We start from the raw sequence: 23,273 nt of genomic DNA, 5'->3' as shown, positions 1-23,273 counted from the left end.
TGAGGGACCTGACCTGAGGGCAGAAGAGGGCTGATTCCCACCCTCTGATCTCTTTTCTCACAGGGCCCGCTCACACCGCACACTTCATTTCCTGCCTGTGCCCAGTCCTCTGTGAGTGCTCAGGAAACAGGGACTCACAGTTGGCTTGGCTCTGATTCACGCTCCAGCAGGAGAGAGCAGCCCTCAAATGCAGCAGAACGGTTCGAGGTCAGACATCTGGAGGAACTTCCTTGACAGGCAAAACATGGCACTGAGGAGTGTGTTCAATATCTACCAAGAATAAGTTTCTATGTTCCGAGTATCATTTTAAGTGCCTTCCGGGTACCATTTTATCTTTGTGACCATTGAAGGGTATAGGTGGTATTTTTCTCTCCGCTGTGTGGATGAGGAAACTGAGGACCAGTGAGTGGCGACAGGTAGTCTGCCTCCGGCCACACAGCTATGAATAGCAGGGCCACATAAGTCTGTATTCTTTCTCTTCCCCCATGATTCTGCATGCCCTAGACAGAGCGAATGAGGCCCAGAGAAAGGGCGTCTTCAGAGATTTCCCCGTGTCGGTGATGCAGGCAGGAAATACAACCCCGCTGAGATTCCCAATGTCCCAGAGCCTCAGTTTCCACCGCCGTATCTCATGAGATTTATCCAGTATGTCTGAGGGACTGTCCATCTCTGACGTTCTGGAACAGTGGCTGTCTAATACCTCCTGGGAGCGAATGAGATTGGGATTTTTATGTTTGAAAGGGACAGACTGTAAGCTCTCAGATGGGAGCAAGCACTAGGCCTGCTGGCGAATCTCATAGTGGTTGGCAAAAGGCTGGAGCCAGCACCAAGGGTCTCCTCTCGGTTTTCCTGCCAGCTCCCTGGGCTGCTAGCTCTGGGCCCTTGGCTGCCTGGCCAGTTCTTTCCCCCTATAGAGACTTCGTCTCCACCATCTGTCGCCCGAGTGGTGGCCTCTCAGAGGTTCCGTCCCCGCCAACTCTGAAAAGCTCCATGATTCTAAATGCTTACAAAGATCTGTTGAGTTGCAGTGATGAATTCTGCTGTCGCCATCTGGACTCTCAGGTCGATAGGTGGGCAGATTCCTGGGCAGGAACCTTGCTATGTGGTGCCCGTTGACGACATGAGGTAGGGGTGGGAAGAAGTGGGCTATTTGGTCTTTACCAGCTAGAGCGCTGAGAGGGGCACCTGTGGGAGGGGGGTGGGGGAGCAGGAACAAGTCAAGACTGGAGACCCCGGAGTCCCAGCCTGTTGGCTTGGCTTTCTGGGATTTGCCAAAAAGGAGTATGTGGATATATACCGGATTCTTGGCTGCATGTGGGTAAGGACGGCTGCAGGGTGTATGAAACATAATGGCCCTTGAGCAGGGGACGAGGGCTGAGATTTCTGGCCAGGGACTAATTATGGGCTAAGATCTTCGGATGCCTTTTTTTTCCCCCTTCCATTTTTAATTAGAACATTCAATCCAAGGAAATCTGTTCTCCACCGGAACACTCTTCATGGAGGTTTGCTTGGGGGAATTTCCTTATCTGTTTCTCAACGGAAAAGCTGTGGGTGGAGGTGAGTGCATGTGTGTATAATAGGCTCCATACAAGTTCAAGGGTATGGGGTGTGTGTGTGTGTGTGTGTGTGTGTGTGTGTGTACGTGAGAGAGTACTGGGGGAGATTGAGACAGGTTTGGCCCTGTGGGTGCTGGCTGCCTATTTGTGCTCTGGGAAGGTGGAGGTGTGGCTAGTTGTGAGCTGTGCAGTATAAAGTCAGTTAAGTGCATTTGTCCGGGTGGGATGAGGAATCTTGATTTTAGCTCACCTTTGAATTTCATTCACAGTGGAAAGGAGGGCAAGATGCTGCAGCTGGGCCAGGGGGAAGGGGGGATGCTTTGCCCTCCTGCCTAACCCCTTCAGTTTAGGGTAGGGGCGGGACCCTTACTGTGCAATGCTTCAATGTCTGTATCTCCTGTGTTTGTGTGCCTGTGCATGTGTGTGTAGGGGGGAGGCGGTGGTGTGGTTGATTAGGTGTGTATGAGTGTGCAGGGAGGTCTCTGTACCTGAAACCACCCATAGTTCAGTTCCAGGCTTTGAAACTTTGGGGGAGAAGGGCCCCTTCTCCTCTCTGCCCCGGAATCAAACACTTGCCATTCTAGGGTTCACCTGATTCCCACTGGGCTGAACTGACAGAGGAGCTGAGAGAGCCAAGAGAGCCCCCAGGGTTGGAAGGAGGGAATTCTTTCTTGCCTTGAAGTGCTGGGATCCAGGAAAGGGAAAGGGGGCCAAGTGAAGGAGCAGCACAGGAGAGGGATGGATGGACGGCTGAAATGTCTATTTTCTTCCTTTTTTGCGGCTAGGTTGAGTGAAGAGGGTCACTAGGTCCAGTCTGCCAGTGGGGGTGGCGATTCTGGTCCTTCCTGCCCCAACTGTGTTCAAATTCAGGGGATGGCCAGCGTGGCGGACCCAGGCTCAGCGCTGGCAAAAAAAAAAAAAAAAAAAAAAAAAATCCACTCCTGGTTTTCGCGCACACCAGCCCGGCTTCCCGGGCCCGCCGCGGTGTCGAGTCCCGAGCTGACGCCCTCGAGCCGCCACCAAGCGGAAAACCCGGAGTGGTTTTCCACGCCTTTTGGAACGGAGTCAAAGGGCACCTCGGAGGAGGCGGCCGGCTACCCCGCCCTGCCGGATTCGAAGCCGCTGCCTTCGGGGGCGCGCCGGCCGGGCTGGTCGCGCCAGTGCGGCGGGTCCCGCAAGCTCGCAGGACCCACCCGAGGGCTCCGCGCCCTCCCCGCGGGGGCCGCGGGCGGGGCGCGCGGGCGGCCTTGGTGCCCTCGGGGCGGCTCCGGGCGGCGGCGGGCGCGGGCTGCAGTGCGGCGGCGCGGCCGGCAGCGGGCAGCAGCGGGCGCAGGCGGCAGCGGTGGCGGTGGCAGCGGCGCTCGGCAGCGGGCGGGCGGCGCCGGCGGTGCCCGGGGCGCGCTCACACACGCGCTCACACACACACATACACACGGCCTCGTACACACTCACACACGCTCCGGCGCGCACACGCGGCGCGCAGGCCGGAGGGAGGAGGCTCGGCTCGGCGGCGGCGGCGGCGGCGGCGGCAGCGTGCTCGGCGGGCGGGCGGGAGGGCTGGCGGGCGGCCCCCGCTCCCCGGCTCCGCGGCTCGGTGCAGCCCGCGAGGCCCCCGCCCTCGGACCCGCCCCCGGGGGTCGCCCGGCCCCATGCCCTGCAGCGGCGGCGGAGCAGCGCGCGGCCGCGGGAGGCTCTGAGGAGCCCGGAGGGAGCCGGCGACGAGGGGACCATGTACCGGGACCCGGAGGCGGCCAGCCCAGGTAAGCGCGGCCCCGCGCGGGCTGGGGCGCCCCGCACCGGCAGGCAGGACGGCGGCAGCGCCGGGCGCCGTCTCGGAGCCCCGGCCCGGGAGCCGCACAGACTCCCTCCCCCCCACCTCCCTCCACGGGGTCATCCCAGCCCCGGGGGCGCGGGCTTGAGCTGCAGCGGCTCGGACCCCGGCCCCCGCAGTCCGGGCGCTGCCAGGCTTGATGCCCGGCGCCGGCTTCGCAGTGTCCCCACAAGGACCTCCCCCCCCCTCACCCCCCAGCAGCCCAAGGACAACGTGTGTGGCGGAGCGAGGAGCCACTGCCCCCGCGGGAACCGGGCAGTACCCTCAAGAGGCACCCCGGGGTCCCCAGCACCAGTGCCCCCCGGGTGCCGGGGCTGGGGGACCCCGGGAGGAGGATCCCAGGCAGCTTTGGGCCAAGGTTGTGGGCACCGAGGAGCAGACTGGCATCGGCGGTGCCAACTGTGAATTGAGAGGGTGCCAGGGGGCAAGTGGGAATCTGGTGCAGCAGCAGGGGAGGGGGGCTTCGGAGAGGGAGGGTGGGGAGCCGCAGGAGCGTGGAGGAAGGAGCGTGGAGGAAGGATAGGAGTACCTGAAGGGAAAGAGAGCAGAGATTGGTGAGATTGGGGGTGCCAGGGGAATGTGCTCCAGGGCTTGGGGGGGGGGGTAAGCAAAGAACCCCAAACTCACTCCGGTCCTGTCGGGGGAGGGAGGGAGAGAGGCCGGCTCCTTTGCCTTTCTCCCGAGGGAGCCCGGGGAGTGGCCCGGGAGCCCACGTCTGCTTGGCATCCTCAAAGCCAAGCCGAGGAATCTTTCCTCCTTCCTGGGGAAATTGCCCTGCCGTTTCCTCCTTGGCTCCCGACGCCTCCTCACACGGTGCCCACCTGTAGGCAGGTCCCCTGCAGCTCCTGCCCAGGCTGTCTCAGCGCCCACCTGGGGTGCCCCACCCCAGACCCAGCACCCCACCAGTCTGCCAGCTCTGGCAGCGGGAGGCGGTGGCAGCCGGGGGGGGGGGGGTCTCTGCTTCTGGGTTTCTCTGTGATGCTAAAAGCCAGACACCCGAGCCGAGGACTTGCTCCCAAATGAGGAGCCTCCAGGCTTACTGTCTGACCTCCCAGAGTTGGGGGTCCTGGGGGAAGGGACGGCTCTAAGGCCCTTCGCAGAAGGGGCCCAGAGCCCCAAGGCTTTTGAAGGCAGTCCGGTGGACACTAGCTTTGTCCACTCTTGTCCCAGCCCCACATTTGTTCTCCCTCTAGGGGCAGCCTCAGCCTGTCCCTGCCTCCTGAGGACTCGGGCTCTCACCACCATCAGATCACTGCAGCCCAGTGAGTCCTCTGAGCAGGACCTACTGGGTGCCAGGTATTGCACTCACTCAGCACTTGGGTGTAAGGGTGAGAGAGACTCAGTCTCCCTCTCTGGAACCTCATGCCCATCTATGAGTGTCCTCGAGGTGATGGCTGAAGGGACATGGCCTTTGGAGACCCTTCCCTTCATCTGTCTGAACCCAGGTCACGGACCCTGGCATCTTCCCCCAAGAGGCTGCCAGCTTCCAGCGCTTGGACCAAGGGCAGAGGCATTCTCTTGCCTGGATCACCCTCGAAGGAACCAGTAGCTTAGTTCAGAGGCCAGCTCTAGGGTATGAGAATGGAAGGGGGGGGGTACAGTGAGGACACTCCCTACCCCCTCACTCTGCCATGCTGGCGGCCTCCCCTTTCCTGGGAGGAACCCAATGGCCTGGGTCTGTGCCCTCATCCCCTCTCCCTCCTCCCTCTTTCCACCCACGCCTGGGCACCATGACATCACCACTCCCCAAGTACCTCTATCCCCTCCATGGAGGCCAACTTGACGTGCTTGGCATCTTCTGGGCGAAGGGCCTGGAACCCAGCGCTGCCCCTGGCATGCTGGCAGCCCCCAGGCTCTCCCTCTTCCCCCTCCTCAAACAGGCCTCCCCCCGGGGGTGGAGACCTGTGGTGCCCAGATGCAGGTTCAGAACCCTCCAGTGCCAGGGCAGGGATAGCACTGACTGGGAAACAGGCTGGGTTGAGGTTCACATCTCTCTGGTGTGGCTGCTGGTCTGATGCGGCCAGAAATGGGCTGGAGAGGGCAGAGTCTGCCTATGATCCTGGTCCCCTGGGGCTCTCTGAGGGGCCCGAGTCATCAGTCTAGCCTTTGTACCCCCTGGCATCCCTGCCCACCTCCTAGAATCCCTACACCTCCTGCCAGACTACATCTCCCCTCTACCCCCAGCTTCCTTCAGGCCCCTCCAGACTCTGCTCCCCCAGGGAGGGCTCTGGGTCCCCCATTTCTGTCCCCCACCTCCCCTTTGGCTGGCACCTGGTGGGAGTGAGATATGCAAATTGATTCCTGTGTGACTCAGGCCCCTCCTTCTGGTGCCCCAGGGGCCAGTACCTCGTCTGTCCGATCCTCTCTTCCCACTCCCAGGAACACCTGTGGCCCAACCTTTTTACAATTTTCAGTCTCCTATGTTCTCCCACTTCCCAGGCTGGTTCCAGAGTGTCCCCGAGGTACCCCCTCCCTTAGCCAACTCACTCTGGTCTCCACAGGATTCACCCTGCCACTGAGACCCTTCCCGGGAGTTCCCTACCTACTTGGGCCCAGGGCCCCAGGCACTTCTGGGATCTGTCTCTGCAGAAGCAAGGGACTGTGGGAAAAAGCCAGAGCCCAGTGAAGAACGAAGACCAGCCCCCTTCCCACACATCCCATGGGCTTCTGCTCCAAACTCTGTCCACCCTCCCCCAGCCGTGCCTGCAACCTCCTCTCTGTCCCCTCTCTGTGCCCTCCCCAAGGCATGCGGCCCTCTCCCTGCCCTCAACCATCATCCTGTGTTCATCCCGAAGCTGGCCTGGTCTGGCCTCCCTGTGTCCCTTGGACCCAGGCCCCAGGCCGGGCAGGGCCTCAGCAGGCCTGCAGGGGTCAGCGTTGCAGTGGGCAGGCCAGGCGGCTTCAGGGAGGGAGGAAGGGAGGGAGAGGTGACCTTGCAGTGAGTGAGCGCACAAGGCCAGAGAGGGAAAGTCTGGGCCAGTGCAGCAGGGCTGGGAGAGAAGTCCGATCCTGAGGCTGCCTGCCCTTCGAGCTTGTCCCTGGGGGTAACAGTACTCCAAGTCTTGTCTGGCCCACCTGTTAGTAGGCCCTGGCCTCCACAGCAACTCTGCCACAAAGGTCATTCTTAGGGAGTGTAGGGGACACAACGCATGGGGCAGTGGGCCTTGGCATGGTGGGTATCCTCTCTCAAGGCAGAAGGATCTGTGAGATTGTCCAGGCCAACCCTCCACCCACTGGGCACAAGTTAAGGGCAGAGGCCATTGGGTGATTCATGGGGCAGGAGTTAGGGTTATAGCTGAAAGGGCCACCAGGATTAGGGACCAGGGTTGGGGTGTGGGAAAGTCCGATGAGGCCTGACTCTGACCATTTTGCTGTCAAACTCTAGCCCCACCCCTATCTACTCCTCCACCCCTCCACACCACACCTCCCCCCGCCCACCACCGGCCCCATCTGCACAGGCCCAGACCGCCCTGGCTTGTGTGTCAAGCTTGGGCCCCAGGCTAGGACTAAAGAGCAAATGATCTCCCAAGAGGCCATGGCCGGGAGTGGGGGCCTGGGGCTGGGCAGATCTGAAACCCTGGGTGGGTGGGATGGCTTCTGTGGGCCTAGTGTCCCCAAACTGTGTGTTACTATGGAGACAGGACCCTCCTGGGCCTTGGGTCATGCTGTCTGCTGACCCTGTGGGAATAGCTTGACCAATGGGGCTGGGTACTCAAGAACTGGGGGCTGGTGGGGAGGGAGATAGCTGCAAAGCCCCTCCCGGTTGGGGAAGAGAGGCTACAGCAGGCTGGATTGGGGTGGGAACACGCAGGCCAGCAGGTGACAGGTGAGGGACAGCTGGAAGGGAGGGGAACAGGTGGGTGTCAGGCCCTAGGAACCTGGGCCCTGCCCCTTGCCGACCCCGAGCTTGGGCCCAAGGCGCACGGAAGGCAATATAGAGGACCAGGGAAGGGGTGTCCCCCTCCGCACCCCCTCCAGCCCAGCCCAGCAGGAGGCCTTGAGGGAAAGGCAGGGGAGGAGTGGGCGGTTCCTTCCCTGTGGCACCCCTCCTTTTCTCCCACCCCCACTGCCCGCCCACTCTCTATTCTCTGAGGGACTTTGAATCCTTATTGAATCTGATGGACCGTTTTCAATAACTGCTTCCCCCAGGGGAGTGAGCAGGGAGAGGAGCAGTGAGGGGGGCCTCGTGGGGGGCAGGAGGCCCAGTCCTGAGCCAGGGACTCTTGGCTGGAAGGGAGTCTTTGGGACCGTCTCCTCAGAGGCACCAGTGCATCCCAGGTGGGTGTGGGCAGCTCTGCTCCGTGGGCAGCACCCAGCAGGTGGCACATGAGGCCGGTGAGGTCAGCTCTCTCTGTCGTGGCGGTCACTGGTCTGGCCAGGTGCCGGAGCCAGCCCGTGCCAGGTCCGGCCCGGGTGCCCGCCTGCCTTGCAAGGGAACCCCAGCCGGTGGTGCCAGTTCCACGGACACGGAGGTGCCTGACCGTCCAGGCAGTAGGGGGGGCAGCCTTGCTGGGCCCCCGTCCAACTCATGTCTGGAGGGCATGGCTTTGGTCTCACCCAGCAGAATTCCCCAAGGGTTGGAACGGAGTTGGCAGACAGCTTGGGACCTGTGGAAGGGGCTGGATGGTGCCCAGAGCGTGCGCCTGGAATCCTGGACCCCGTTGGTTTGGGAGGTGGGCTGGCGGTCGTCGGGCCTGCTCTGGGGGGCTCTGTAACAGCTCCCACCGGGAGGGCCCCCTAGGAAGGGGTGCGTCCCCTGTGGGGCTGGGCGGGGCGCTTGGATCAGGAGCCGGGATGTTTGGGGAATTGATGTATTCTTGTCATTGAACGTGTGGGGCCACAGCGCGGGTGGAAAGCGAGGGCGGGGCCGGCGGGGGAAAGCACTGTGCCGTGTGTACCTACGTGCGGGTGCGGGTGCCAGCTGGACTGGGTAATAGCTGCGCTCGCTCGTCTGAGTGCCGGGCGGGCTGTAAACAGCAGCTAATGAGTGTATTTGTAGTTAGGTGCCTTGAGGTGCACGGGGAGTTGTGACGGAGAGCGCTGGGGAGGGCGCCTCCCTTGGCCCTATATATACCCAGGCAGGCAGGGCCTGTGCCCTCCAGGGGCCCCGCCTGCCCCCTGCCACACCCTTCCACCTGCTGGCTCTGAGGCTTCCAACTCCTGGGAGCAGGGAGGGCCTCACCTGGCTGTGCGACGTGCATCGGTGTGGGGTGTTGGAGCTTTGGTGGGTACAGATACGAGCATTTTCACGACAGCATGCGGGTCTGGCCAAGGGCACGTGCGCGCACGCGCACCTGTGTGTACTACATCCGATTCCCTGCATGTGTACGCGCCCCTCCTAACGAGCCCTGAGAGGAGGCTGCCCCCACCCCCATCTTGGTAGTGGTCCTGGCTCCTGTGATGCCCTTCTTGGAAGCCGCAGGAAGCTGGCGGCTCTTGGGCAGGCTTGGGGGGACAGGGGGTGACCTGTTGTATCCATCAGAGGAAACAGGAGGGAGAGGTCTGAGCCCCAGCCCCAGGGGGCTCCCACAGTTGCTACTTGCATCAGAGAAAGGGGAGACCTTGGGGCTTACAGAGAGCCCAGCCAACTCTCTGGTTCCAGAACCCTCAGGAGCCCCAGGAATGAGAGAGCAGGTGTGCCACCGGGCGGGGGTGGGGGCGGGGGGGGTCAGCCCTAGTAGGTAGGGGTCTCACAGTGCTGGTTGCTGAAGTGTGAAGCCTGCCCCCAGCCAGGATGGGGTGGTGTGGGGTATGGGAGACCACAAGGGGTGCCTGCGTGAGGCCCCGCATGGGGGGGAGCAGAGAAGAGAGCTCTGTGGCTAATGTGTCCAATTAAATTACTTCAAACCCTGCCGCGGCAGCTGCTCCCGGCGGGGCCCTGGGTACAAATTGGATCCGTCTCATTACCACGGGTGGTGTCAGCGGGGCCAGAGAGCGGTGGCCAGCTCAGCCAGCACTCGGCAGGCCTTCTCCCCCTCGCTCAGCCTGGGCCCCCGACAGCCCCCTTGAGCCTTTGCTCAATCCAGTACCCCCTCGGGTTTCCCAGGTCGTGTGCACCTCCTCGCCATCCTGACCCCCGTCCCTGGCAGCCCAAGGGCCCCTCTGAGCCCTCACTTTCTTTCTCCAGGTATGGGGTTTCATGCTTTATAGGGGGTCCAGCGTAAGGAAGCCCCTCTCAGGTCACCCAGCACGTCCTGCGCCCTCCCTTGATAATAACAATAGCACGATAATAACAGCAGGAGCGCCTAGTATTTGCTAGGCACTCTGTGCATGTGCAGCAGGGGGTGGCTTGCTTAAGCGAGGTCTCTGGGGTCAAACAGCTATCTCTGAATCCTGGCAGAGACACTTGCTGCGCTGTCCCTGGAGCCCGTTACTCCACTATTCCGGCTTCAGTTTCTTTCTCTGTTAAATGGGTATGATGATGATTCTTATTTCCCCGAGGGTTGGAGGGTGAGGCTAGGTAAGGCGGGAAACATCTTTCGCAGAGAGCTCAGCACATAGTAAACACTCAGCCAATGACAGCTGTTATCTTGTCATTATCCTGCACCAAGTGATTGATGTCGGGGATGGGGGTTCCGGAAGCTCCAGGGAGGACATGCCTGCTTCAGCCCTGGTGGAGGAGGAGTCGGGGGGCGGGGGTTCCACTGAAGCAGTGTCAGTCAGCTACCTTCAGAACAGCAAAGATGTGTTGAGTGATCACTACGGGCCAGGTGCCGTTCTAAGAACATGACCTGTGTTAGCTCTTCTATCCACAGATGACTCTGGAAAGGGGGAGCTTGCAGTGAGAAGTTGGCTTGGGGTTCCAGCAAACACCAGCAGACCCAAAGAGCATGAGCTTTAGTCCGGGGCCTTGGGTTTTGAAGAAAGGCTAAGAGCTTGCCACGTGAGCAGTAGGGGTGAGGCGTTCGGTGTGGCGGGGGACAGCACATGCAGTGGCCCGGAAGTGGGGTCTCGTTCAGTTGAAGCAGCACTGAGTGCTTGGACGTGGCCAGAAGGGAAGCTGTTAGGGGACACCAGCCGGAGTTGAGGCTTGGGAAAGGTAGGTTGGGCCAGATTGTGAAGGTCCTGGCATTCTGAAATAGGAAAACTGGATTTTTTTTTTTTTTTTTTAATTAGGGCAGTGGAGAGCCATGGATGACTTTCAAGCAGATCTCTATTAAAGAACTTTTAACTCTGCAGCAGTGTGGAGGGTAGGAGGCCTGGAGCCAGGCAGGTGTATGGAGCCAGAGTGGCAGGTTAACATACCTGTTCCCACCTTTGCCCGGCCCCTCCTGGGCCTCTCCCCTGCACAGGGCTGAGTCTGAGGCACCACGCCAGGAGGTCTGCAGCATTCAGCTGGCCTGGGGCCCTACCCTTGGAAAGCTTGTGGCAGGTAATGGGCCGTCAAGGGGACACCAGGTGACAACAGGTGCAGATGGGCACTGCCAGGGGACTTCCCTAGGGATCTGGGGCATCAGAAAAAGCTTTCCAGAGAGGGACGTAGAGCCAAGGGGGGCCAGTCCAGGGCCCAGGGGACACGGCAAATGCTCCTGGGGGTTGGATGTGAACCGTACCCCACACCACAGGCCTCTGGGCCAGGCCCTGGGAGAGCCGCACAGCTCACGCTGCCAGGCCTGAGCTCCAGAGCCCCACCAGAGCCAACCTATCTCCACGGCAACTAGGCAGGCACCTCCCTCTCCGTGCCCACGGCCCCTGGCACAGGGGCCCATTCACAGCAGGACTTGGGTACGCCTTCCCACTTCCCTGGGGCCTCGTCCCAGGGCAAACGCCCTCACAGCCGGCGCTGAGTCGCACACGCGTGTTGGTATTTGGGTCCATGTGCACACAAGGTGTGTAACGTGCCCCCTACAGCAGGAAGCAGGGAGGCGGGGATGGTCTACACTGCCTACCCACCTTAGCTGGGGACTTGTTCCCTGGGGGTGAGGGTCAGGTAGGCACCGAAGAGCATGATGCCAGGATGATCCCTCAGGGGCCACGGCGAGGAAGGCAGCCCAGAGGAGTGGTTGGGCGGGGCTGCAGGTCGGGGAAGGTGGCGAGACAGAATCTCCCAGCAGGGCCTGGCGGGTCCACAGACCCCCTCGTTCTCCACGTTCAGCCTTGCATTTCTTCTTCACAGCAGTCCTGCGAGGGAGACAGCATTGCCACTGGTGTCCAGATGAGGACGCTGAGGCCCAGAGAGGACCCACCGGGGACCTGACGTGTCCCACAAGGTCACTCCGTAGAGCAGGGGTGTCAGCTTCACTCCAAAGGCTGGGTCTTGACCACCGGGCTGCACTGCCCGGTGCCCCCCTAATCCCACTAGGATCCAAGCCAGCCCGTCTCTCGGCCCATCGCTTGGAAGGGAGTGCTGGGAACTGGTGTTGGGACACAGAGGGGTCCCCAGTGCCTCCTTCAGTGCTTGTGGCATCCCCTAAAGCCTTTGTTCTCAGGTCCCTGGAGTGGGGCGCAGCTCCCTTCCCACCCTGTCTCCTCTCCCTCTCGGCAGGCTCAGTGGAAGGTTCCTTTCAGTCAAGGGGAGGCTCTGAGGAGAAAGGGAGGAACCCCTCACTCGCTGCTTGGCACCTGCTAGCCCTGGAGGAGCCTGATGAATCGGCTGTGTGTGGCCCCCCCCCCCCCGGCCCCATTCCTCCCTCTCCAGCCCCCGCCTGGTTGGGGAGGTGCGAAGGAAGCGATTTCACAGCCTGTCAGCTGAGGCCTAAAAATACCCAGAACTCCGAGATGCTTGGGCAGGGGGAGGAGAGAGCAGGGACCAGGCTGGGGTGCTGGGGGGGGTGCAACAATGCTAACTTGGCCAGAGCAGCCCTCACGGCTCGAGAGCCCTAGTCAGATGTGATGGGCAGGGATGCCCTACATCCCCCACCTGACCCCATTTCTGGGTCTTGAGAGCTCCGGCCCTCAGACCCAAGGGAGGGCTTAGTCTCAGACAGGAACCGTGGCACCCAGGCCCTTCAGAGCCTCTGGTCGATGGCTCTTTCTCCCTCTCCACCCCTGAGTTGGCTGGCATCTTTAGGCCGTGGGAGCCAGGCTGGGCCTGTGCCTGCTTCCTTCCTGGAGAAGGTGCCTGCTTCTGTTAGGGGAGAGGCGTGAGGAGGGCAGCGTGGATGGGGGTGCTGGCAGGCGTGCAGTGTGATGTGCGAGCCACCCAGGCACTGGAGGGGGGCAGAGGAGAAGGGGTGTGGCGGCCCGCGTCACTGCCACGTGGCTGTGTGCGAAAGCCTGGCACAGGCCCCCCCTCCCCCACCGCCACGAGGCAGCCAGTGCCCGGAAAGGGGGGCACGTGTGTGTGCATGCGTGGGGGCCCGCTGGAGCTGGCCTGATCTAGGTCCCAAAAAGCTCATGGACACGTATGACCGGGCGGATGTGGCAAGTCCAGGCAGAAACTGGGCGAAAGCCCAGGCGCAGGTGGAGAAGCATCAGCAAACACGTGTTGCATCCGGCAGACACATGAGGGTGTGTGTGCTTCCCGTGTGGAAACATGATGGCATGTATGCCCGGGCACAGGAACATGGGAAGGCCTCTCTGGGGCCCTAGGCAGGAGCTGGGAGGCTCGTCAGGGAAATAATGGGGTTCATGGGGTGCCTGTGTGGCTCGATAGAGCACGCAGCTCTTGATCTTGGGGTCGTGAGTTCAAGCCCCACGTTGGGGGGTTGGAGGTTATGGATAGTGCATACGTTAATTAATTAAAAGAAATTGTAAGTAATGGGGTTCAAATCCCAGTTCTGCCATGTACTGGTTGGCTGTGTGACCTCGGGCAAGTCACTTAACCTTTCAGTGCTTCATTTCTCCGTCTGTAGAGTGGAGGTGATAACAGCACCTACTTCAGAGGGCTGTTGGGAGGATACGATGAGTTGATGTATATAAACTGGCTGGAACTGTGCCTGTCACCGAGTCAGCACCATGCACATACTAGCTCTTATTATCGGGTTCGCCCCTTCAGTGACACAGGTGGGAGCGCCAAGTCCAGAGAGGGCAAGTGACCTGCCCAAAGTCACGCAGTAAGTGAGTGGCAGAGCCAGAGTTAGAACCCAGACTCCAGTGCCTTAGGACGGGGCTTGTTCAAATTTAACTTCATGAGACCGCCCCCGCTTTGGACCACAAGAGGTCCCTACAACACAGAACTGTAACCACATTGGCATCTGGGGCCTAGATTCTGCCAGGGCTGGGCTGGATCATGGGAACTTGGGGATCTGAGCATCTTCAGATAATGCCAGGGTGGATGGGTCCTCAGGGCAGTGGTTAGACGCCTGATTTAGAAACATGCCTCTGATTAGCCTGTGGACTTGGCCAATTACTCAGCCTTCCCGAGTCTCAGTTTCTTCCCTATAATGGAATAACAGTAATACATACTTTATGGGGTTATTGTGGGAAGAAAATGAGATCCTGCATGCAATGCTTTAAGTGACTGGAACATTGTGCCTAATAAATGCTCGGTAATGTTAGCTGCAATTATAACCCATGCAGAATGCTCCCACCCAGTGCTCCATAGATGGTGACTTCCTGGGACGCCCGGCTGGCTCCGTCAGTTAAGTGGCTGACTCTTGATTTCGGCCCAGGTCATAATCTCACGGTTTAAGCCCGGTTCGGGCTTCATGCTGACAGCACAGAGCCTGCTTGGGATTCTCTCTTTCCCTCTCTGCCCCCGCCCCGCTTGTGTTCGCTTGCTCACTCGCTCACTGTCTCTCAAAATAAATAAACTCCTAAAAAATGGTGGAAAATTGCTTCTCTCTCAGCCTCTGACTACCCTTACTCCCTTCCATACTTTACAGGGCTTAGACTGCTCAGGGGCAGTTTGCAAGCAGCCAAGACCCGTCCCTGCCTCCTGTTACTGGTTTTGCCCAGAAAGGAACAGGACCCACCACTGGGACTTAGCCCCTGAGCCCTCTACATCTGGCCTCATCACCCACTTGGTATATGAACTTGGATAAGCACCATTTCCTCTCGGGTCCTGGCTTTTTCCTTCTGTAAATTAGAAAGGCTGGACCCCATAGTCCCAGATCGTCCTGGTCATGTTGCTGTGTGACCCAGGAGAGTCCCTGGCTCAGCTCACTGGAGGGGGTGGCAGGTTGACAGGAAGAGAGGTCGGCTGGCTTCCCTGAGTGAGCGGAGCATCTGGGGCCTGAGCCGACTGGTGGCCTGCCATCATGCCAGCCCGCACCTGTGGCTGCGTAGGAGGGCATGTGGGCCCGACTGGCTGGGCACTGACATTGGGGAGGCTCAAGGACGATGACTAGAGAGAGCCCTTCTTGGGGCCCTGGGAGCTGCCACTCCAGCCGTCCTCCCCCGCTCTCCTCCCTGTCTCCCCCGGGCTTTCCTTCAGCAATTCCTCCTTCCTCCCTGTCCTTCCTCTCTCCTTCTCCTTCCTGGAGTCTCCCAGTATCTCCTTCTCTCTTTCCTCCTCCAATTTAGTAATGTTGACCATTTTCCAGGGTGCCTCCTTCCTTCCTCTCCCTCTGCAGAGGGGAGATGTCTCCCCCCTCCTCTGTCTCTCAGTTCCCTGAGATTCCTCCTTTTTCCTTCCTACAACATGGAAGAAATGTCCCTGTTTCTCTCGATCTTCCTGGCTGCCCCTGCTGCTTCTGAGCCTAGGTCTCTCTCTTACTCTGCAGGGGCATGTCTAGGCCCCTTCATTTCTTGTCCCCTGGCTCTCTCCCACTTCACAGTCCCTCCTTCCCCGGTGTCCCCACCTCTGCCTCCATTCTTCCAGTTCCTTGGTGCTCCGTACTCCTCCACCATCTCCCCTGCCCTCAAAAGTTTCCCAGCCTCCTTCAGATGATGGGGCTGATGGGGCTGAGCCAGGCAGTTTCTGTGGCTGGTGCTGCTATTCAGTACCTCAATAACCCCCCACCCCTGTGAGTTCAGAAAGGGGGTCAGCCCAGGGCCCAGGGACTGGCAGCCTTGCCTCCTAATTAGTAGGAAGTAATTGCCTGGAGAAAAAAAATTTCATTTAGAATGAGACTCTGAGATTCCAATGTAAAGCAGAGCCAACTGATGGCCCCTGGGGACCAGGAGGAGAGAAGCAGCCGAGGTCAGGGTCTCGGGAAGCCCCTGGATCCCTTCCCTGGCTTGCCCCCAGGACCCCAGCCTTGCAGAAATAGGGAGAGAGCCCTGGGCTGGGAGTACCACCATTGTCATCTGAGTTTGGTTCCACTACTCCTTGTGTGACTGAGGGCAAGTCACTTATTTCCTTGTGCCTTAGTTTTCTGTCCTGTAAAATCAGAAAAATGCCTCGGTATCATGAGGGTTGATTCGGACAATGGCTATGAAAGCATTTCGCGGGCTGTAAAGTGCTGTGGGAGTGTGAGGTGTTACTGTGTTCCTCCAGTCTGCCCTCATAGGAGATGTGAGGATGTGGAGGGGTGGAGCAGTGAGGCTTCCGGAACATGGAAGGATGGCGAGGTGGATCCTGCGGAGCTGAAAGATTAAGGGCAGACAATGGGGTTTTCTATGGCAGTCTCAACACACGCCAGCTGCACCACCCTGCGTGGTCACCTCACCTCTCTGGACCCCACTTTCCTCATCTGTAGAATGCTGATCATCATGCTTCCTCCCGGCGAGGGGTTGTAGTTTTAAAGGAGATGAAGTCTGCAGAGCCCTTAGCAGTTCTTGGCCTATAGTAAGTTCTCAATAAATAATATTATCTGTATCTACTGTGATTGAGGACTGTTATCTTTACTCCCTACCTGGACCCAGAGAAGCTGTGATTTGGGGTATTGTCTTAAGGTGGTTTTATTTGTTTTGCTGTTTGTTTTTGGAAAGAGGGGAATTTCTACACCCAGTGGGGCTAAAATAAAGCAGTCCCTAGAAACACCAAGCAGATCTGCTTATCAAAGAGGCCCAACCTGTGGCGTAGGGAACAGGAGTGGGGTGAAGCTGTGGCCTTCTTCCCTGACTACCACTTTCTCCTAGAGAAGGGCTTTAGGCAAGTTTCTCATCTGGGTGGGTGTGAGGTAGGGAGCCTTTGCCCTCAGGGAGGCCTATTACAACCCTTTGTGTTCCTTTTGGTAGGTTTGGCTCTACTGCAGGGAGGAAAAGTGTTTGTTTAAACTGATCTACCCCACCCTTCTGGGAAGAGGGAGCAGGAAGTTTAGCGTGGTCCGGGTTGACCACTGGGTTGAATCTTTGCTATGAACCAGGCAGTATGGTGCCCCAAGGCCGCCTAAACGCGGTCGGACTGTCTGGAACGTGCAGGTTATTAGGCAGCGCTGCAAGCACAGAGCGCCATATTTTCCCGGAATGGCTGAGGGGACGGCGACGGGGACTGTCTGCCACTCCTTCACCCGCCCAGTTGCCACCGCGGGGGACATTCTGTTTCTGCTCTAAGCGCAGTACCCGCACCAGCCGCCAGGAGGCAGTTCGGCGGGCCCCCACTTGAGGGAATGGAATATGGCATTTACCTTACCGGGGAGGCTTTTTTTTTTTTTTTTTTTTTTTTTTTTGGTCATGAGTCGGACTGCTAACTGGGTCCTCAGTATCTGAGGACCTCACTGGGGAAAGGGAGCTCTTGAAGTAGCCTGGTCGCTTCCGTGGCTTCAGCTCATGGCTGATCGGGGAGCGATTGGCAGAGGAAAGTGGAATCACTATGCTGCAGTCCTGGAAACAGCTCCGGTTCTTTGGATCCTGCTCGTTAGGGGCAATGCAAAGGGCAGCCTGGAGGAGGGAGCTGTCAAAGGACAGAAACGGGTTTCAGCACCAAGGACAGGAGTGCTGCGACCCGCCCCTGCTTCAGCACCGTGGACAGATCCCAGGGCGGCGCACTCAGTGGCTCCTTCCTAATATTTGTGGTGCAAATGATAGCCCAGAATATGGCAGAATGGCACCTCCCAGAGGGAATCTCAGTCACCCTATGTTCTAACGAGGAGGCTTAGGACCAGAGAGTTGAGTTAGTTGCCTAAGGCCACACACCCACAGCGACACAGTGGGTGGCAGAACTGGATTCAGAGCCCCAATGGTCTCTCTCCAACCATTTCTCCCCACCTGGATTTCCACTAGATCTCTCCCTCCTTCCTAAACATCCCCGGGAGCAGCTTCACATTCAGTTCTATCCTTAAGAACCCTTGAGCTGGCAACTATTAAGTGTGCCCTTTCCCCCACCAAAACCCCAATCAAGAATCTGAATCCCAGGATGGAAGATTCCTAGCCCCTGAGGTTTTCATGGCTCCCAGCATCAGGTGGAAGGGTGTCGGGGCAGGACAGGTGCCCTGGCCTGTAAGGAAGGCTGAGACTTGGGGAGCTGGAGTTGAGTCATCAGCGAGAGGAACTCTTAAGTGCTCTGAGATCCTCAAATAAAATAGAGCGCACCATTCCAACCTCAGCTTCTTTGCAGCCGTGTATTATTAATAACAATAAGATGCTGACTTAGGCCAAGGCACAACAATGCATTATTCATAGGAGTAACTAGTGGTCAGGGCCTGCACTTAATCATCACACGTCCCTGATCCTGCCCCTGCTCCACGCTCCTGGTGGAGAAGCCCTCCACCTGAGCTCCTCCTTTGTTGGGCTCCTGCTACACTGATGGACATGATCATTTTCACGGCTGCCCAGGTGGCTCTTCGGCTTTGGGATCAGGGTGGGTGGGGAGGGTGACTGATTCTAGGCTAACTCAGAGCTGGCACCTGGTCATGTTCATCCTGAATGGCTTTGACCCTGATGACTTCCAGACTCAGCAGCTCTCTGGAGTCTGCAGATGGTCTTTCTCCCCCTCCCCATCTTTTGAGGCTGAAGACTGAAGCCAGATACACCAGGCTGCCGTAAGCCAGGAATTGTGGGAGGTGGGGGTGACTGAGGGGAGGGGTCACCAGGCAGAGGATACCCCATCACCACTAAATATGGCAAGAGATGTGACCCCCTAGGTAAACTCTGGAGCACTTTGTAAACTCTTCTGCACTGAAGAAATGGGAGACATTATTACCAAAGCCATGTTCTCTGCTGGAAGAGAGAACCAAGGTAGAGAAGGCATAGAGAGTGCATGGATGAGGCCTTTGTAGCTCACCAGGCCCTGCTCCCTTGATGAGGAGTCAAAGTGCTTGTGGATCCTGACATGTCCCCGTCCAATTTCTTGCTGGAATGGCTCCTGGCCCATCCGGACAATCCTTCATTCGCTGTTTACTCACTTGGCATCTCCTCTGAATTCGAAACCGTCTGCATCCAGCCGGCCTCTGCGGCCCCTGCCAGCGCTCTCTCCCTAGCTCACTCACGCATTATCTGTTTTTATTACAGTCAAGGTTGAGGACGCTTGCTCGTGCTAAGCCCCTATTTTCAGCTACTTGTAACTTTCCAAAACAATTCCCCTTGGGCCTCCTCTTTCACCAGCCTTGCTCTGGCCCCAGGTGAAGCCTGAGGGGTTGTGGGCGGCTCCTTGGATTTCTGAAGGACACTCAGGGAGACTGTCCGGAGGGCATGGGGGTCGGGTGGAGGACCAGCTTTCCTGGGAAATGAATGCCAGACTCTCTTTCTCCTCCTTTTTCTTTCTTCCTTCTACCTACCCATCTTGTTTTCTTTTTCCCAAGGTGGGTAGCCTGGAGGGGGAGCTTTAGAGTAGAGGGAGGGCAGAAAATTTGGCATGACAGGCAGCCCGGAGCCTGGCAGTTTAAGGTTCAGAATTTTGCTCACTGGTTTTCTGTTGCTTTCTGCCCAACTCTGCCTTCTTCTGACTGTGTGTGTGTGTGTGTGTGTGTGTGTGTGTGTGTGTGTCTGTGTGTCTGTGTGTTGGGTCGGGAGGAGGAAAGGAAGGTGGGAAAGGTACTGAAAATGTCCCCCCTTCCCGTGCCCAAATGTCCCTAGGGATGGCAGGCTCTGCACTTGTAAATGCCCCCCCCCCACCTTCCCCCATCTCTATCTGCTCAGTAGGCACGTGGAAGGGTGCTTCCTTTGAAAACCTGTGACTCCAGTTTTCACTGCTTTCCACCTCTAACGTCATCACGCAGCCACCAAAGGATAGGAGGGAGGCGCCGGGGCATGATGTGTCGGAAGTAGTGCAGAATCAGGTGGGAGGAGGCAGGATTAGGATAGGAAGGCGCTGGCAGATGTAGCCCCAACCACCCCCAACATCACTCGGCTTTATCTCGGGAATAGTGGTTGTGCCCTAGGCAGTATCAGAGACCCGGGCCGGGCACGTCCTGGGCTACCCCACCCTTCTCTGTTTCCTGCCCATCTGTGTCTAACCCCAGGGGCCCACCCCCCAGACTGTTTGGGGATGTTTAGGGGGACTGAACCTCTCTCTAATGAGGGTGCTTTACTAAGGCTGCGGGCTGGGCCAATGGAGGGAAAAAGGGTCCCCGGGAAGGGTGTGTGTGAAGTGAGTCTCTGAAGCACCAGGAGGAGTAACTCAGGCAGGGCTCTCTTTGGTAAAACTCTGGGGGGAAATTCCTCTCCCTGACCGCTTTTTTATTTTGTGTTCACTCAGTTTCTTTCTTCTCTTGGCTCTGTCCTCAGAGTGACTAGGTTCAAGGCTCAGCTCCCCTCGGTTGGAACAAGAGAGAGAACGAGCTGTAGGGTTTGAGGTTTACAGACTCTAGGTGCATCCCTGGCTTTACCTCTGGGCTGCTCTGTGCCCTTGGGCAAGTATTTAACCCTTCTGAGCCTCAGTTTCTCTCTTTGTGAGGTGAGCATGAGAGTATTTACCTCCAGAGGGGTGCTAAAGACTGTAAACATGATTCAGTGTGGAGCACACATCGGTGCTGTGATGAAAGGTATTTGGTCAGGAGAGCAAGGGCCTGGGATCTGGGGATCCCCAAAGAGGGAAGCAGTCTAGGTTGGGAGGGTGTGGGGACAATGCCGGAAGGCCTGGATATGGAGAGTGTGCGTGTCACCAGCCGAGAATGCAAGAGCAAGCAAAGTGTGGGGGAAAGAGTCTGTGTGCACAGATTTCAGCATGTCCAGCAGCTTCCCTGTGTCATATCCTGGCCTGAGGGCTGTGGGAGACCCCAAGCGATGGGGAGACACGATCTTACCCCATTGGCTCCAACCCCCAAGGAAAGAGCATTGGACAGAAGATCAGTTAATTCAAGCTTGGAAAATGACGAGACTGGTGTGAATCCCTGGCCATAAGGAAGGGCTTCCCGGAAGAGGCTGGCTTACCTGGGGCCTTGAATAACTTCATGCATCTGTTTGTCACTTACTTACCCAGCCTCTCCCAGGTACCAAACCTCGGGCTACAGAGATGAGTGGTGGGGGTGGGGGTGGGGGGGTCTCAGCCCTCCAGGTGTTCCCAGTTGGGGGTGGGGGCGGGGTGGAGACCAAGTGCTAATTATTAACCCACAATGATGAATTGTCATAGTTACAGGGGAGGCAGAAAGGCATGTGGGAGGGAACGAAGACCATCTTGGTCTGGGGATACTAATGGTAGAAGATGGAAGGAAGGTATTCTAGGCAGAGCAAAGAGCTCGTGCCACAAAGCCTCAAGAGTGAAAGAGGTTAGCCTTCTGGAAGGAAGCAGAAAAGTTAGGTGTGGCTAGGTCACGCCGTAGCCCCTTGTGGGAGGCTGTCACACCCTTGCGCTCAGAGGGCAGTCTCTGCAGCTGCGGTAAAGGGCAGGCTCACATTGCCTTAGTTCTCCATACCTGTTTCTTCCTCTGTGACATGGGGCCAACAATGGTACCAGGTTGTGGAGATGACGTGGGATGGCATGTGTAAGCTTCCTGTCCGCCACAAAAGGTGCATGCCCAATTCACGTGAGCTGTTATTTTATGTCGACGGGACCCCAGCATGAGAAGGCAGGGGCTGTTCTCATCGCTTGAAGGTGAACCTCTGAGGTCCCAAAATGGGCTTTACCTGGGGTCACCAGCCAGGGGCAAAGGTGTGACTTGAATCCAGGTCATCTGCCTCCAGGTCTATTCCCTGTCCTGCTGCTCTGCCTCAGGACAGACCCGGGGGGATGGCTCGGTCAGTGAAGCCTCCGACTTCAGCTCAGGTCACGATCTCATGGTCCATGAACTGGAGCCCTGTGTCGGGCTCTGTGCTGACAGCTCGGAGCCTGGAGCCTGCTTCGGATTCTGTGTCTCTCCCTCTGTCTGCCCCTCCCCTGCTCACGCTCTGTCTCTCTCTCTCTCTCTCAAAAATAAACATTAAAAAAAAAATTTAAAAAAACAAAAGGACAGACAGAATTTGAGTAGACGAATAATGGGCAGGGGAGAGAATCGCAGGCCAGAGGAAGTGCGTGAACACCTAGGCCACATGATGGCAGAGTGGGCTGGACATCTGCTTGTGGCCAGGCCATCGGTGTGTGTGAGCGCGAGCACAGGTGTCCATGCAAGGGGTGAGTCTCCACGGCTAGTGCATGTGTGTGTATTTGTGTGTACATGGGTATCCGTGCACAGGTGTGTATTTTTGCACGTGTGTGAATGAGCACGGGTATCTGTGCAAGGGGTGAGCCTCTGTGGCTTCTGTGTGTGTGCGTGTGTGTGTGTGCACGCGCGCGCACCTGCATGCACATGTGTGGGGTGTGGGCTGCACGGCTGTCTGTGTCAAGAGTGTCTCTGAGGCGTGTGCATGTGTGTGTACGAGCTGTGGGTGTCCATGTCTGTGACCTGTGTGTGTGTGTACCTCCTCCCCCTCTGGGTCCCCTCCTGTTCTCCCCACCCCCCGGGCAGCTGGTGAGCGTGCCCTCAGAAGTCCATTCCCTCTCCGGCAGCTCCCCAGGGCATCCCAGCAGCCAGCAGTCCTGTTTGATTCTGTTCATCCATAAATTATGGCTTACTGAGGAGATGAGAAGGAGTTGGGAGTGGGGGCAGAGCTCTGGCAAGAGACGGGCTCAGGTCTGCAGTTCATACCTGAAACCCAGCCTGGCTCCCAGCTGTTGCCTCCCCCCACCCCCCACTGGCCTCCGCCCTCCCCCTTCCTGCCACAGGGATTCACTGATGCTCTTGGTCGTGGTCGAGCCCTGGGGCAGGGATTGGGGTGCCCAGAATTGAGTAAGACGTGACCCCTGGCCTCTGCTGTCCGTGGGGAAAAACTAGATGTGTATCTACTTCAGTATTTTATTCAACACTCGTTGAGCGCCAGCTCCGTGGCCCAGACGTCTCTAATATAGGGCTGACGTGGTAATGCTATGATAATAGCTAGCATTTATTGCCTACTTATTTTGTGTCCGGCACTGTGCTAAGTGCATCATATGTGCTAATTCCTTTAAACCTCACAATTGTCCTATGAGGCCCATACTGTTATTAGCCCCCATTTACAGATGGAGACACAAAGGCACGCAAAGTTTAGGTCACACGTCGCGGAAGAATAAGAGCCAGGAGTTGAACCCAGAGAGTCTGGCTCCAGAGCGCTGGCCCTTAATCACTGCACCCGAAAAGAAGGGCGCAGGCGCAGGGTGATGGGAGCTCAGAGGCAGGAGAAATTAATTCCCACTGGGGATATTATGGAAGGCTTCCTGGAAGAGGTGCTTTTCATCTGGGTATAGAAAAAGCAGGAACTGTCAGGCAAAGGTGGCATGGAGGAAGAATGAAGGAGGTCCTGGTGTGTGTGTGTGTGTGTGTGTGTGTGTGTGTGTGTGTAAAAGAGAGAGGCTCAAACTCTGTCCTGCAGTCTCTCCCATCTCTTCCTTCCCATCTTGTGTGGGTGACGAGCGGGATACCATGCAAGCACTGAACATTTAACAATATTTACTGAGTACTTCCCATATGTCAGCCTGTCACAGAATATCCGGAATGAGCAGAGCAGATACAGCCCTTGCCTTTGTGGACCCTGTAGTCCGGGACAGAGTGGGTGCTTAATAAATGGTAGCCTCTGTAATTATTATTCTTAGAGGCCTGAGGTTCTTACTCACCCATTCTTTGAACAAGCATTTGCCAAGCACCTGCTATAGGCCCGGCTCCCTCCTTGGTTCTGGGAAGACAGTAACGAACAGAGAGCAAGCCCTACCCTCAAGGAGCTGACATTCTAGA

General features: G+C 57.9%; 1 protein-coding gene across 6 annotated transcripts in view; it reads left to right on the top strand.

Moving 5' to 3' along the window:
- The first annotated feature begins 3,245 nt into the window (after window positions 1-3,245).
- SYT7 (synaptotagmin 7) overlaps window positions 3,246-23,273 on the top strand; it is a 62,284-nt gene continuing 42,256 nt past the window's right edge. For all 6 annotated transcript variants that reach the window (XM_030332812.1, XM_030332809.1, XM_030332811.1 and 3 more), the window contains exon 1: window positions 3,246-3,316. In XM_030332812.1, coding sequence (XP_030188672.1) covers window positions 3,286-3,316 — 31 coding nt within the window. In that variant the 5' untranslated portion in view covers window positions 3,246-3,285. The remainder of the gene's footprint in view (window positions 3,317-23,273) is intronic.

Source organism: Lynx canadensis, chromosome D1, assembly GCF_007474595.2.
Source record: "Lynx canadensis isolate LIC74 chromosome D1, mLynCan4.pri.v2, whole genome shotgun sequence".
NCBI classification, from domain to species: Eukaryota; Metazoa; Chordata; class Mammalia; order Carnivora; family Felidae; genus Lynx; species Lynx canadensis.
This window is presented reverse-complemented; position numbering and strand designations above follow the sequence as displayed.